At 44.0% G+C, this 14,937-nt stretch overlaps 4 protein-coding genes across 5 annotated transcripts in view; all 4 read right to left on the reverse strand.

Annotated features, from left to right (window-relative positions):
* LOC308076156 (nocturnin-like) overlaps nt 1-14,937 on the reverse strand; it is a 459,509-nt gene that overhangs the window by 382,521 nt on the left and 62,051 nt on the right. The window lies entirely within an intron of this gene.
* Nucleotides 197-12,076, reverse strand: LOC308076258 (zinc finger protein RFP-like). 2 transcript variants are annotated; one of them, XR_013932276.1, is made up of 3 exons: nt 11,985-12,076; nt 9,265-11,097; nt 197-373 (listed from the first exon to the last, which is right to left on the reverse strand). XR_013932276.1 is itself a non-coding variant. In XM_080416465.1 (2 exons), the coding sequence occupies exon 2, from the start codon at nt 11,083-11,085 to the stop codon at nt 9,448-9,450; it is 1,638 nt and encodes a 545-aa protein (XP_080272591.1). In that variant the 5' UTR covers nt 11,086-11,097; nt 11,985-12,076; the 3' UTR covers nt 9,123-9,447. The 2 variants fall into 2 exon arrangements, 1 of the variants encoding a protein (XP_080272591.1); XM_080416465.1 differs by lacking the exon at nt 197-373 and having other exon boundaries at nt 9,123-11,097.
* LOC308076110 (zinc finger protein RFP-like) lies at nt 596-4,875 on the reverse strand (the record flags this gene model as incomplete). Its single annotated transcript, XM_080416229.1, has 2 exons — nt 4,792-4,875; nt 596-2,242 (listed from the first exon to the last, which is right to left on the reverse strand). The coding sequence occupies exon 2, from the start codon at nt 2,228-2,230 to the stop codon at nt 596-598; it is 1,635 nt and encodes a 544-aa protein (XP_080272355.1). The 5' UTR covers nt 2,231-2,242; nt 4,792-4,875.
* The window catches only part of LOC308076399 (cysteine desulfurase-like), a gene marked incomplete at both ends in the record, with an annotated part of 1,332 nt that continues 1,060 nt past the window's right edge, over nt 14,666-14,937 (reverse strand). The window contains one exon of the mRNA XM_080416633.1: nt 14,666-14,937. This exon is cut by the window's right edge and continues 1,060 nt beyond it. Within this exon, the coding sequence (XP_080272759.1) occupies nt 14,666-14,937 (272 nt within the window).

Consider the following 14,937-nt stretch of genomic DNA (forward strand, 5'->3'; position numbering starts at 1 on the left):
TAAACAATCCTTTTTTCACTCCCAAGGAAATTCTAACTACCATATTCGGACCAATTGAATCCCCCCCCCTCCATTTCCTTTAGGCATGTTTGCAGAAGGCTAAGACAGAGGAATCTGTGAAGGACCAAGCAGGTAACACATAAAAGTCACTGGTAGGATGCAAAATGTAAGGCTTTTATTTCAATTAGCTTCAAAGAAAGAAAAACGGTTTATGATGGCAAATGATTGACAACAAAAGCCATCTCCTTTGTATTACTCGTTAAAGTTAAGGCTTTGTAAAAATTGACAATTGTCAATTGTTGCAATAGTTGTTGCATTATAGTTGCAATATACATAAACCTAGTGTTATGTTTACATATTTGATTAATTCAACCTTTATACAAATTGGTGGTAGAAATGCTTGTCACACTCTGAAAATTACATTTAAGATGTTCTCATTGTAATGCACATTGTGAATTTAGAGTACAACAATACTGTCTAAATAACAAATGGTCTTGTAGATGAAAAGTAACCGTCATTATAAATGTAAGGATTAGTGGCTAATCCTTACATTTATAATGACTTTTACTTTTCATCTACAAGACTAATCATTAGTCTAATCGGTGTGATTGACAGGAGAGATGATCAGAGGAGCAGAGTTTTTACCACCATCGTTGCTACATGGACTGAAGTATGGAAAGAGTTTCTCGGTGAAGGTGCAGCCAGTGAAAGAGTAGAGATGAACTTTGGCCTCCACATCATAAAAGCAGACCAGACCCTCCTCATAATCCACAAACACTCCCACTTTCTGCACCTCCTCTCTTACAGGAAGGATGACCGCAGGGCTAGCATTACCCTTGTACTCATAACCATTCCTCAACGTTATAGACCAGTAGCCATCAACAGGTTTCAGTGTGATTTGCCCTTTCCTGTTGATGGACTCTCTGGCCACTCCTAAATCCCACTTAGTCTTCCCTTTAACCTGAACCTCATAGTAGAATTTCCCAGAGGAGAAGCTTGTTTTTCCTAAGACGCAGGAAACTTTGGAGAATCTCTCTTTGTTGTCTGGGAGATCCTTCTTTACGCCTCCATAACTTACTTGTTTTCCAGCACCTGACAGTATGAGAGAGGGATTTGCCGTATCGGGGTCCAGAGCTACATCTACCGCATATTGCTGGATCTTCCTCAGCTCAGCATCATACAGTTTCTCCATCTCTTTACTGAGCATCTTCTCCAGCTGAGCCACAACTGTCCTCACAGTCCCGACATGTAGAGACAGATGGACATTGACCTTTGTCCAGTCCTTGGTGGGTGGCGGTTTGGATGTGACGTTCTGGAGGAGGTGGAGGTGGTCTTCAGTGTGTGAGAGCTGCTTCAGCTCAGAGCTTCTCTTCTTTAACTCTGTGATTTCCTGTTCCAGCTCTTTAATGAAGCCTTCAGCCTGTTTCTCTGTTGCTTTCTGCTTCTCTTCAATCACATCTATGACCTCCGTCTGACTTTTCTCAATACAGCTCATCAGAGCAGTGAAGACCTGCACACTGTGAGCACTCTCTCTGTCTGCGTCTTTCTTGCTAAGCTGTACTGAATGTCCAACCTCATGAATCTTCAGTTGTCTTTCCTGGATCATCTGCTGAACTTCAGCCTCTGTCTTTCCCAGCTCAGCTTTCTTTCCTTCAAATGCCTCTTTCAGAGAAACAATTTGATGTCGATTGTGGTCCGACTCTGTGCAGAACTGGCAAACACACGTGTGGTCAGTCTTACAGAACAGCTTCAGAGGTCTGTCGTGTTTCTTACACATAATGTCTTCCAGGTTCTTTACAGGGTCGATTAGTTTGTGTCGTTTTAACACTGTGACTCTATGATGAGGCTCCAGGTGAGTCTCACAGTAGGAGATCAGACACACCAGGCAGGACTTCACAGCCTTCAGCTTGGTCTCAGTACAGACGTCACAGGAGACTACATCTGACTTAGCAGGTTCTTGGTTTGTGTTGGATGTTCTTTTCAGTGACTTCCTAGACCTAGACTGATCAACCATCTCGGAAATTAAAGTATTGACAAAGACTTCTGGTCTCTTGTAGAAGGTTTTGTTACATAGTGGACACTGACACACATCCTTAGTGTCCCAGTAATGTGTGATGCACGTCTTGCAGTAGTTGTGTCCACATGGAGTGCTGATGGGATCGGTGAACACATCCAGACAGATAGAACACAGGAACTGCTCTTCAGACAGGAGACTGCTGGCAGATGCCATTGCTGCTGCACACTGAATGAAAGTGAAAAGAAATGAATGAATGCTACTTCTCACAGATGATTGGTTCTCAATGTGATATTGATTGTAGTAGTAGGTGGAATAGAGCACAATGATGTTGCATTAAAACCTATATATTTTTTGTACCAAATCTTTAAGGGAAATTAAAATTAGGCTTGTTCAATATAAATGTTTCCATAGTCAAAATGTCCTTTTTTATAGCTGTGTGTGTGTGTGTGTGTGTGTGTGTGTGTGTGTGTGTGTGTGTGTGTGTGTGTGTGTGTGTGTGTGTGTGTGTGTGTGTGTGTGTGTGTGTGTGTGTGTGTGTGTGTGTGTGTGTGTGTGTGTGTGTGTGTGTGTGTCTAGACAAAGAGAACGAACGCACACGAGGAGAGGGCGATCCAAACGCACTGTCATAAAACTACTAAATAGAAACTCGTCCTAGAAATGCGCATTTATTCGCATTGACTGCCGTGATCAGAGATAATAGGAAATTCATAATCGTCCCTAGCCATACAAGACTGTCATATTATACGTATTGGATGATCTTCAAAATAATGTTTGCACGTTCTCCCCTTTTGGTCTGTACATCTACATAAGCGTTCCGATTTCAAATATAAAGTGCTTACCCCATGGCCACGGATGTTACAATTGTGTACGGGCCATCAGAAGTACCCTTATCTTCCGTATTGTTCAATAAGAAGCATTTTAATCTGATCGGTGGCCATTTTCTCATAGTTATTAATAATGTATCAGAGTGCAATATGCCATCCAACCGATAGGGTCGGCTAGTTGAAAGCACGATTAAAATGGCCACCAATCGGATTAAAATGTTATTTTATTGAACAATACGGAAGATACGGGTACTTATGAGGGCCCGAACATAATTGCAACATCCGTGGCCATGGGGTAAGCACTGGGGTGAGCATATTTGAAATATGAACCTTTATGTAGATGTATGGACCAAAAAGGGAGACAGTGCAAACACTATTTTGAAGATCATCCAAGACGGTCATGACAGTTGACTGCCTTGTGATCCAATAGGGTCTGGCTGCAGACTGAAGCGCAAAATGAGCACGTGACCGGGGGGCGGGACCTCCACTAATGGAAACCTCCTTTCGTGGACCTCGTCCAGAAAACGGAAACGGAAATGTATTAAAGGGGTGTTTCTTTTCTTTTTCAGAAACGGAAATGTATTAAAGGGGTGTTTCTTTTCTTTTGGGCTCCTGGGCTCTCCGGAGCGTTTTTCGGCCGCAGTTACCCCGGGCGGCATCCATGTGACCCGGGGGTGGCACCGACGCGTGCGCAGCCCCGGCCCGGATCCAACGAGCCCTCCGCCGGCCCCGGGTGACCCACGGCCCGGTCGGTACCGGCCGTTTTGGCCCGAAAAAGAGCAGATCGACAAGCCTAAAAAAGTTGAGATTTTCGGCTGGGGGTCCTCCAGGGGGTCCATGATTTTGGGGGTCTTTGCCGCCCCATCGCTACCCCAGGAAGGTGCCTCTTCCTGGGCATGGTCCCTACCTACACGATGGTACAAGTGGCCACGCTCCCCCCATGCGAAATTTCAAGCAGGGGAGAGGCCTCGAGCCCAGAGCTTCCTGGGAGCTCTGGACTTAGAAACATTATTTTTTTTTGGTCCATGGACCCCCGATGGGGACCAGGGACCGGGGACGGCGCCGCCTTGTGGACACCGGCGGTATCGCGCCCCGCGGCCACCACAGGCCTATCCAGGCTTGTGGATCTGCTCTTTTTCGACCGCAGGACTTTGTCCTTTTTCCAGACCCACGGCCGGGGACCCCCAGGGACCCCCGGGGAGGCCTCGACCCGGCGCCGGGGAGCCCACGAAGGTGAGGTACTCGCTCCAGTCCGGGGACCCCCGGGGTGTATGGACCCCCAGGGACCCCCGGGGAGGCTTCGACCCGGCCCAGGGAGCCTCGAAGCAGGGTACTCGCTCCAGTCCGGGGGACCCACGCCTCCGGGGGGGGACCCGGCTCTCCAGGCGGTCCCGTGGACCCACTCTTAAGCACCCCTCGGCAGGCGAGTGGCAGGCCGCGGCCAAAGCACCGCGTGGACCTGGTGGTACAAAACTTGGCTCCCACGTTTTGGAAAAATCTGTTATATTAAATTACATTTTATTCACAAATAAATTATTGTTTGTTTATTTGGCAAATTGGGACCACTGTACTTATTCTTTTCGTTTTAGGTTTTCTACATAAATGTAATTGCAAAGTTGCAATGTTACACCGCTCTGTTTACACATTTCTTCATTCAATTTTAATTGTATACATTTCTTTTTCTTTTTTTTTGTCCAAGTCTCCTTCTTCTTTGTTTGGAGAAGCAGAAGAACTCAACGGTACTGCCCCCAGTGGTTAAAACACAATTATGCAGGACCTCTTCTGCTGGAACGTGACGTCACCACCTCGTCCGTGTTGAGCTCGTCTCGTGGAATAGGTCTGCAGCCAGACGCTTCTCCAATACTAAATCGTCCCGTGACAATGTTATCGAACAACCAAAAGTTCATGTCTAAATACAGTTATCTGTAAATGAAATTATGCTGTACTCACCTCTCAGTATTTCTGCAAGTGCTGTTGAATGACGGCTTTACTTTAGTAGAAAGCGTGTGTGTGCCGCCTACGCCTAACCACTTCACTGCAACTTTCGTTTCAGTAAATCTGCGTCACTTTGAGAAACTCCTCCTGGTAGCTGTTGTCATGTTAACCCTTCACATCCTCCAGTCTTCTCTGTCCTTCACGTCTTTCTATTTTCCTAACTTCACTCCTTTCACTACCGTCCATGATGAGAGTCATTTCTTTTGGTTGTGTTGTCATACATGTATAAAGCAGTAGGCCTACTTCTCAAACTTTTTCGTGCCAATGACCCCCATTATATACATTTGGCCGCGGACCCACATCTGAAAATGTTTTGTGCCAGGGACCCCCCCCCCCCCCCCCCCCCAGAAGAGAAGATTTGTGTTAACAAAATTGAAAATTATTTTAAAAAAAATGTTCACACACTTTCAAGATGTTTAAAAAATGTTCAAAAATAGCAGATGTACAAGCTTGCAGCGCGGCACGAAGTGACGTGCTGTGAGCTGAAAATATTTTGTGCCAGGGACCCCCATATAAAATATGTGGCATTCATTGAAATGTTTCAAAAATGTTCAAATGTTTTAAGATGTTTTTTGAAAATGGCATATCTTAATGCTCACAACATGTTTAATTGTTTGCATCAGCTATTTGCAAATAGCCTATATCAGCTCATTTAGCTGGGGACCCCCTGGAACCGCCAAGAGGACCCCTGGGGGTCCCAGGACCTCACTTTGAGAACCACTAAACTAGTGATATGTTCAGATTGATCTCCCTCGGTTTAGTGCTTGTTTGCGTATTGTATTCATATATTTCTGGTTTGTCTGTTAAGGTCTTTGAAGTCACCTACAATAAGAAATTCTAATAAAAGTGTATGCATTTTTATGGGATGAGTTTATCTCATCATGACCCTGAATTGGATTAATAGGGTATAAGGAATGAATGAAAGATTTTGAATGTGTTTTCTGGACAAGAGAAAGTCTTAAATTGTGCTTCTAAGTTGGTGTTCTCTGGAATATCTGGAGTGTGTGTGTGTGTGTGTGTGTGTGTGTGTGTGTGTGTGTGTGTGTGTGTGTGTGTGTGTGTGTGTGTGTGTGTGTGTGTGTGTGTGTGTGTGTGTGTGTGTGTGTGTGTGTGTGTGTGTGTGTGTTCTGTTGTTGGGCTGTTGTCCCCATCTCTGATAGTTTGGTCTAAGCTCTCTAATTTGAATGTGAACTATAGAATAATCCAGGAGATAAAAATAATAATCGTGGATCTCGGGATCCATAGGGGAACGGCGTGGCTCCAGTGTGGATCTTGGACTTCACGTGGCCAGCCTGAGAGACGTCAATCATCTACAATGTCAGTTGTCTATGACGTATCTATGACGCATGACTCCAAATTTGGTTTCAGTCGATCAGAGCCCTATTAACTTCCTCCATCGGAGCGCATATCTGCCGCAGGCCTGGTTGCCTACCCAGGGCTTTGTTTCAGTTTTTTTTGGGGGGGGGCAGTAGTCAGGACATGAGGAAGCTGCAGGGTGAAATAAGAGTTTGTACGACAGACAGTGCAACTGTGCATTTGTGGTGCCCCCAATGGGCAGAAGTGAAAGCAGTTTTTGAGGTGCACTCTATAGAGGCCCCTCAACATGCAATTTGGGATATGATTAGATGTTTGCGTTCAGCAGTATTGGTTTGCGTATCAGCAGTCTCGGCCGTGCCACGGTGCCACCAATGACGGAAGAGGCTCCAGCGGCCAATGTGGAGTTCTCAACAATGGGTCTGGGGACAAATGAACCCGTTGTGGGTCTGTAACTCCAAGAATGTACAAATGGAACTGAATGGACCCTTGGTTCCGGATGGGTCCATTTTGTTATATTTGTACACTCTCAAAATTAACTAACAGAGGATTTTACAGTATTTGGGTTCCAGGATAGTTTAGTTCAAGGATCCCCAGTTTGATATGCATTGGGCTACCCTCACTGTAAAATCTTCAGTGTTTACTCAACTCTGAAAGTGTTCAAATGGAACCATAAGGACCATTCGTTCACTCAAGAGTTAGACCTGTACATTTGGGCCCCTGGTGGTCCCCAGACCAGACATTGAGAAGCAGTGGTTTATATAGACACACTGGTACTACTGTACATGTGGTTTAACTGTGTTTCTGTTTCAATGACAGCAAACACTAGGAGCTGCTAAGTGGCAACTTTTTACCCTGCGGATGAAGAGGATGGATGTGCCTTTCCTGTTTCCTGCACCCCCCCACACACACACACACACACACACACACACACACACACACACACACACACACACACACACACACACACACACACACACACACAACATTTGGGTTGTTTTGGGGGGAATCACCAGCATCGTTTACAGTGCCAACCTCAGGTGTCGTTACTTCTCAGAACTCTTCTCCAGGCAAACTTCTCACTGTGAAAAGGACAAGTATTTAAAAAATAACGTACAAAAGTAGCTACCTCACAATTTCAGTCCCCCTACAGAAGTTCAGTTTTCAAACTGGCCCTCTGCTGACATCTGCTGATACCTTGTCATGGTGGCAAAGCCAGTGACGACTAAAGCAAAACAGTGACTTTGTACAAAACTCAAAGACAATCATTCCTCATGTTCTGAAGACTAATAAAGCTTGCGTTTGATAACATAAATAAAACAGCTTTTTAAGATTTCATAAGGCAGACATTTTAACCTTTTTTTCTTTCTTTCCAGCTTTCCTGTTATTTCTTTGTGAAGTTGTAGTGAAAGTCATGGAGTCTCTCTCCTGGCTTTTACCAGCGGTCGTTGTTTGCTGAGGCCGCCGCTGTTAGGGAATACGTCTAAATGTCTTAGTCATGCAGCGTTGCTAAAAAGTATTTAAAGTAAGAAAATACTAATGGTTCATGTTGGGTTCAGCATGTTGTTGGGAGACCAGAGAAGCCAAAGTGTTGTTTGGTCTTTATTTTGAGGGATGAGCGTGACTTAATGCTTCAGCTTAAAATCTCATAATTATGAGAGTGTGGCGATGGCTTGCAGCAAGTGGAACAATTTTTATTTTTCCTGTTCAATTAACATTCTGAAGATTTCAGTTTTCACAAGATCACAGCTGGCTAGATGGCTCTATAGCAAGACTTTCAGTGTGATATGGCTAGTATACACTCGGACGTAGATGACACACACCTTACCCTTTTCTCACCAGTCGTATTTCACTTTGTTAGGCATATTTTATGATACCTGAAAGGGACGATGTAATGAATGTAAACATATGCCTATGTTTTATTAGGATTGTGAATTATTGTGAATATTGCTCACCATATCTGTTCTTTGTATAGAGGACGTGTCAATTCCTTTGCAGTAGTTTAACAAGAGCCACAAACTTGACTTTTCAATGCATCGTTTCCTTTTTTTTGTGAAATAAAGATGGATTAAAAACATTGGTTTAACCTTGTGGCATGTGTTTTATAATCTTAACAATAATGATAATTTCTCTTTACACTGGCACCAGGAGAATGCTTCCATCTAGCTAAGAGTTATTGCAATCACATGAACGTGGCACACATTGGCACAGGTCAGTGATTCCCAAACGGTGTGCTGTGAGACAAACCCTACTTCCAGTGTGGGAGGTGGTTCTGTTTTTTAACATCATGCACACCCCCTACATCTTAGCTGATCAACAAGCATTTCAAGAGCTTTTTTCTCATGAGAAACGATTGTACGTTACATGTTATTGTTGGAGCCCTCCAAACAGAGAGCTGGTTGGCATGCTAATATATTTTAACCTAGCATGTACTGTATATAGGCATAAAGATACGCTAAAGTGTAAAATGGGGCTCAAGAAATACTGAAACTTTTACATTTTCTAAAATGGGTAAAATCTACAAGCGCACAATGCATCGTAACGAGTGAGCTTTTAGATTTTCACCATTACAGGCCCAAGTTGATTCATAATTTATTTTTCTAAGTTTAGGTCCCGGGGAGATGCCAAATGTAGATGTTTTGGGCTTCGAGCAAAACATTGGCCTACAGTACTGTACAGTAATTTTGTCTCTTGTTGGCATGGGAATCATCAGTTCGAAGAATCCTTTTCACTCCAAGGAAATTCAAAAGATCAAAATCGGAGCAACAAACCCAACCCTGCCTACATCTCCATGTTTGCTTTATTTTGCCTTTGCCAAATAAAACCATTTCCTTTAGGCATGTTTGCAGATGGCTAAGACAGGAATCTGTGAAGGACCAAGCAGGTAACACATAAGAACCACTAGTAGGATGCAAAAAAAGGGTTTTATTTCAATTAGCTTGAAAAAAAGACAAACAGTTTGATGGCAAATAACAATTGACACACAAACAAAATCTCCTTTGTATTACTTGTTAAATTTAAGGTTTTGTAAAATTGACAAAATTGTCAATTGTTGCAATAGTTGTTAAAGTATACTTGCAATAGTGTTATGTTTACATATTTGATTCATTCAACACTTTAAAAAGCTTTACACAAATTGGTGGTAGAAATGTGCATGTTTTTCACACTCTGAAAATCACATTTAAGATGTTCTCATGTTTTAATGCACATTGTGAATTTAGAGTACAACAATACTGTCTAAATAACACATTATCTTGTAGATGCAAAGTAACCGTCATTGTAAATGTACGGATTAGTCTAATCGGTGTGATTGACAGGAGAGATGATCAGAGGAGCAGAGTTTTTACCACCATCGTTGCTACATGGACTGAAGTATGGATAGAGTTTCTCGGTGAAGGTGCAGCCAGTGAAAGTGTAGAGATGAACTTTGGCCTCCACATCATAAAAGCAGACCAGACCCTCCTCATAATCCACAAACACTCCCACTTTCTGGACCTCCTCTCTAACAGGGAGGGGGACAGTAGGGCTAACATTAGCCTTGTACTCATTACCATTCCTCAACACTATACACCAGTAGCCATCAACAGGTGTCAGTGTGATTTTTCCTTTCCTATTGATAGACTCTCTGGCCACTCCTAAATCCCACTTAGTCTTCCCTTTAACCTGAACCTCATAGTAGAATTTCCCAGAGGAGAAGCTTGTTTTTCCTAAGACGCAGGAAACTTTGGAGAATCTCTCTTTGTTGTCTGGGAGATCCTTCTTTACGTCTCCGTAACTTACTTGTTTTCCAGCACCAGCCAGTATGAGAGAGGAATATGCCGTATCAGGGTCCAGAGTTACATCCACTGCATATTGCTGGATCCTCCTCAGCTCAGCATCACATAGCTTCTCCATCTCTTTACTGAGTGTCTTCTCCAGCTGAGCCACAGCTGTCCTCACAGTCCCCACATGTAGAGACAGATGGACATTGACCTTTGTCCAGTCCTTGGTGGGTGGTGGTTTGGATGTGACGTTCTGGAGGAGGTGGAGGTGGTCTTCAGTGTGTGAGAGCTGCTTCAGCTCAGAGCTTCTCTTCTTTAACTCTGTGATTTCCTGTTCCAGCTCTTTAATGAAGCCTTCAGCCTGTTTCTCTGTTGCTTTCTGCTTCTCTTCAATCACATCTATGACCTCCGTCTGGCTTCTCTCAATACAGCTCATCAGAGCAGTGAAGACCTGCACACTGTGAGCTCTCTCTCTGTCTGTGTCTTTCTTGCTGAACTGTACTGAATGTCTGACCTCATGAATCTTCAGTTGTCTCTCCTGGATCATCTGCTCAACTCCAGCCTCCGTTTTTCCAAGCTCAGCCTTCTTTCCTTCAAATGCCTCTTTCAGAGATACAATCTGATGTAACCTGTGGTCTGACTCTGTACAGAACTGACAAACACACGTGTGATCAGTCTTACAGAACAGCTCCAGAGGTCTGTCGTGTTTCTTACACATAATGTCTTCCAGGTTCTTTACGGGGTCGATTAGTTTGTGTCGTTTTAACACTGTGACTCTATGATGGGGCTCCAGATGAGTCTCACAGTAGGAGATCAGACACACCAGGCAGGACTTCACAGCCTTCAGCTTGGTCTCAGTACAGACGTCACAGGAGACTTCATCTGACTTAGCAGATTCTTCTTGGTTTGTGTTCGAAGTTATTTTCAGTGACTTTAACTTCCTGGACTGATCAACCATCTCGGAAATTAAAGTATTGACAAAGACTTCTGGTCTCTTGTAGAAGGTTTTGTTACATAGTGGACACTGACACACATCCTTAGTGTCCCAGTAATGTGTGATGCACATCTTGCAGTAGTTCTGTCCACATGGAGTGCTGATGGGATCGGTGAACACATCCAGACAGATAGAACACAGGAACTGCTCTTCAGACAGGAGACTGCTGGCAGATGCCATTGCTGCTGCACACTGAATGAAAGTGAAAAGAAATGAATGAATGCTACTTCTCACAAATGAATGGTTCTCAATTTGATATTGATTGTAGTAGTAAGTGGAATAGAGCACAATGATGTTGCATTAATGGAAACCTATAATTTTTTTGTGCCACCTTGTTCAATATAAATGGTTTCCATAGTCAAGATATCCTTTTTTTATAGAGCACGTATGCACGCGAGTAAGTGAGTGAGTGAGAGAGAGAGAGAGAGATCCAAACGCACTGTCATAAAACTACTATATATAACTATATATAAAATAGGAAATTCATAATCGTCCCTAGCCATACAAGACTGTCATATTATATTGTATGTCTTGGATGATCTTCAAAATAGTGTTTGCGCTTTCTCCCCTTTAGGTCCGTACATCTACCTAAACGTTTCGATTTCAAATATAAAGTGCTTACCCCATGGCCACGGATGTTACAATTATGTACGGGCCCTCGGAAATGCCCATATCTTTCGTATTGCTCAATAAGAAGCATTTTAATCCGATCGGTGGACATTTTCTCATAGAGTTATAATGTATCAGAGTGCAACACACCGTCCAACCGATAGGGTCGGCTAGATGAAAGCGCGATGAAAATGGCCACGAATCGGATTAAAATGCGTTTTATTGAACAATACGGAAAATACGGGTACTTATGAGGGCCCGTACATAATTGTAACATCCGTGGCCATGGGGTGAGTAGTTTACATTTGAAATATGAACCTTTATGTAGATGTACGGACCAAAAAGGGAGAAAGTGCAAACACTATTTTGAAGATCATCCAAGACGGTCATGACAGTTGACGATCCAAGGCTAAATCGTCCCGTGACAATGTTATGTGATCGAACAAGATCTGAAATTATGCTGTACTCACCTGTTCTCAGTATTTCTGCAAGTGCTGTTGAATGATGGTTTTACTTTTGTAGAAAAAAGCGTGTGTGTGTGTCCCGCCAAACTACTTCACTGCAACTTTCGTTTCACTAGATCTGCGTCACTTTGAGAAACTCCTCCTGGTAGCCAAGGGCGTACCGTCATAGAGGTACCGTCATAGAGGCCAATGGGGCCATGGCCCGGTCTGGAAAACTCTGCTCCCCTATTTTTTTATATATATGAAGAAAAGAAAAAAAGGGGGGGAAATCGTCTTTTTTTTCCTCTACCGGCGCAGTAGCTCCGCAGCCTCCGCCCACCCCACCGTTCCCATTGTCAAGCGGCCCCAGCCAGACATGCTAATTGCCTCTAATAAACAAGTCGTGATCTCTGTGGTATCTCTGTGATACCAGTGGTGGAAAAAGTACTCAATTTTTTTACTTAAACAAAAGTATCAATTCTGCGATGTAAAAATACTCTGTTACAAGTAAAAGTAAGGTATTCAAAATGTACTTGAGTAAAAGTAGAAAAGTATTGGTATCAAAATGTATTTAAAGTACCAAAAGTAAAAGTAGGCTACTCATTATGCAGAAGGTCCCATTCACAAGTTTTCAAATGTGAAAAAAAAGTTTTCTAACCCTTGATACTTTTACTTAAGTAAAACATTTGAGGATGGAACACACTGAGGGATGGGTAGAGTGTTGTTAATGTTGTTTTATGGTCATTTAATGAATTAATTAAGCTAAAAAATCGCGCGCGCTTCTCGCGCGTACATGCACGCGACGCAGTGGGTGGGGGGCCGGGGGGAAGGGGGGAGTCATTAAGAATCTTGCCCGGTCCACGTTAGAACCCACCATACGCGCCTGCTGGTAGCTGTTGTCATGTTAACCCTTCACATCCTCCAGTCTTTTCTGTCGTTTATGTATTTCTCTTTTCCTTCCTTCACTCCTTTCACTACCATTCATGATGAGTCATTTTTTTTGTTGTGTACCTCTCAAACGTTTTCGTGCCAAGGAGACCCCCATATATAAATGTGGCCACGGACCCAGTGGCGTAACGCAGAATCGCGGGGCCTCCCCGCCGGAGTTTCAGAGGCCCGCGCAGGTTGCGCACGCTAATTCGGTCTAATTCGGTTCTATTTGACCAATATAAATCAACTTTTTTCTTTTTTTTGCTGTAAAAATATTTGTATCAGGGCAGGCGGGGCCCCCCCTGCTGGTGGCCCCCCCGCACCGCATCACTCGCTACCCCTCCATTACGCCACTGCACGGACCCCATCTGAAAATGTTTTGTGCCCCCCCCCCCCCCGAGAGAAGATTTGTGTTAACAAAATTCAAATGTATTCAAAAATGTTCACACACTTTCAAGATTTTTCAAATTGTTCAAAAATAGCAGATAATATAGCAGACAAGCTTGCTGCGCGGCACAAAGTGACACGCTGTGAGCTTGTATATCTGCTGTTAAGTAAGAAAATCATAATAAAATCATATGCATTAATTTTTATGGGATGAGTTTATCTTATGGGCAGTGGTGGTTTATCCAACGGGCTTGAGGTGCTGAAGCACAGGGCACCAACCCTTGGGGGGGCACCAAACGGCGTAAAGAAAAAAGAAAGACGAAAAACGGTGAATTTAGAGCGTCCCCCCCCCCCACCAACTTACGCGTACTACTTACTGCCAGCCTTCTTGTAACTTGTTTCATTACAATACTGCTGAACGCAAACATCTAATCATATTCCAAATTGCAAGCATGTTGAGGGGCCTCTATAGAGTGCACCTCAAAAACTGCTTTCACTTCTGCCCATCCGGAGTACCACAAATGCAGTTGCACTGTCTGTCGTACAAACTCTTATTTTCCCCTGCAGCATCCTCGTGTCCTGACGACAGCACCCCCCCCAACTGAAACAAAGCCCTGGGTAGGCAACCAGGCCTGTGGCAGATATGTGCTCCGATGGAGGAAGTTAATAGGGCTCTGATCAGACTGAAACAAAATTTGGAGTCATGCGTCATAGATACGTCATAGACAACTGACATTGTAGATGATTGACGTGCCCTGGTTGGTGCCCCAAACTAGCCTCGCGTAGCCAGACTGTTGCACTGGCAGATTCGTCTGGTCCCAGGCTAGCACCTGATAGGTCTAAGCTCTCTAATTTGAATGTGAACTATAGAATAATCGGGATCCATATGGGAACGGCGTGGCTCCAGTGTGGACTTCACGTGGCCATCCTGAGAGACGTCAATCATCTACAATGTCAGTTGTCTATGACGTATCTATGACGCATGACTCCAAATTTTGTTTCAGTCTGATCAGAGCCCTATTAACTTCCTCCATCGGAGCACATATCTGCCACAGGCCTGGTTGCCTACCCAGGGCTTTGTTTCAGTTGGGGGGGGGGGGCAGTAGTCAGGACACGAGGATGCTGCAGGGGAAAATAAGAGTTTGTACGACAGACAGTGCAACTGCATTTGTGGTGCTCCGGATGGACAGAAGTGAAAGCAGTTTTTGAGGTGCACTCTATAGAGGCCCCTCAACATGCTTGCAATTTGGAATATGATTAGATGTTTGCGTTCAGCAGTATTGTAATGAAACAAGTTACAACAAGGCTGGCAGTAAGTAGTACGCGACGCCACACACATCATCATGTCTCTCCACTGATTGGCTGAGCAGCAGGAAGAGGGCGGACGGAGTCTAGTGTTGCGTCCAGTTGATGCTTTTGATGTCGATTCCTTCTTGGACCATCTCCCACAGAGGACTCATCTCTCTCAGTCTTTGAACCTTTTCAATGCATTTGGTGGCAGTGTAATCCACCTCCTCCTCAGTGGTGAACCTGCCAATACCGAACCTGATAGAGGAGTGCGCCAAGTCCTCATCCGCTCCGATTGCTCTGAGAACGTAAGACGGTTCTAAAGACGCAGACGTGCACGCGCTTCCCGATGAAAGGGCCACGTCATTCAGAGCCA

Source organism: Gymnoscopelus braueri (assembly GCF_963280865.1).
Source record: "Gymnoscopelus braueri genome assembly, chromosome: 20".
Classification (NCBI taxonomy): Eukaryota; Metazoa; Chordata; class Actinopteri; order Myctophiformes; family Myctophidae; genus Gymnoscopelus; species Gymnoscopelus braueri.

Bases quoted from the DNA above. Each gene is read 5' to 3' on its own strand.
- LOC308076258 (XM_080416465.1), bottom strand. From the start codon at position 11,085: ATGGCATCTGCCAGCAGTCTCCTGTCTGAAGAGCAGTTCCTGTGTTCT.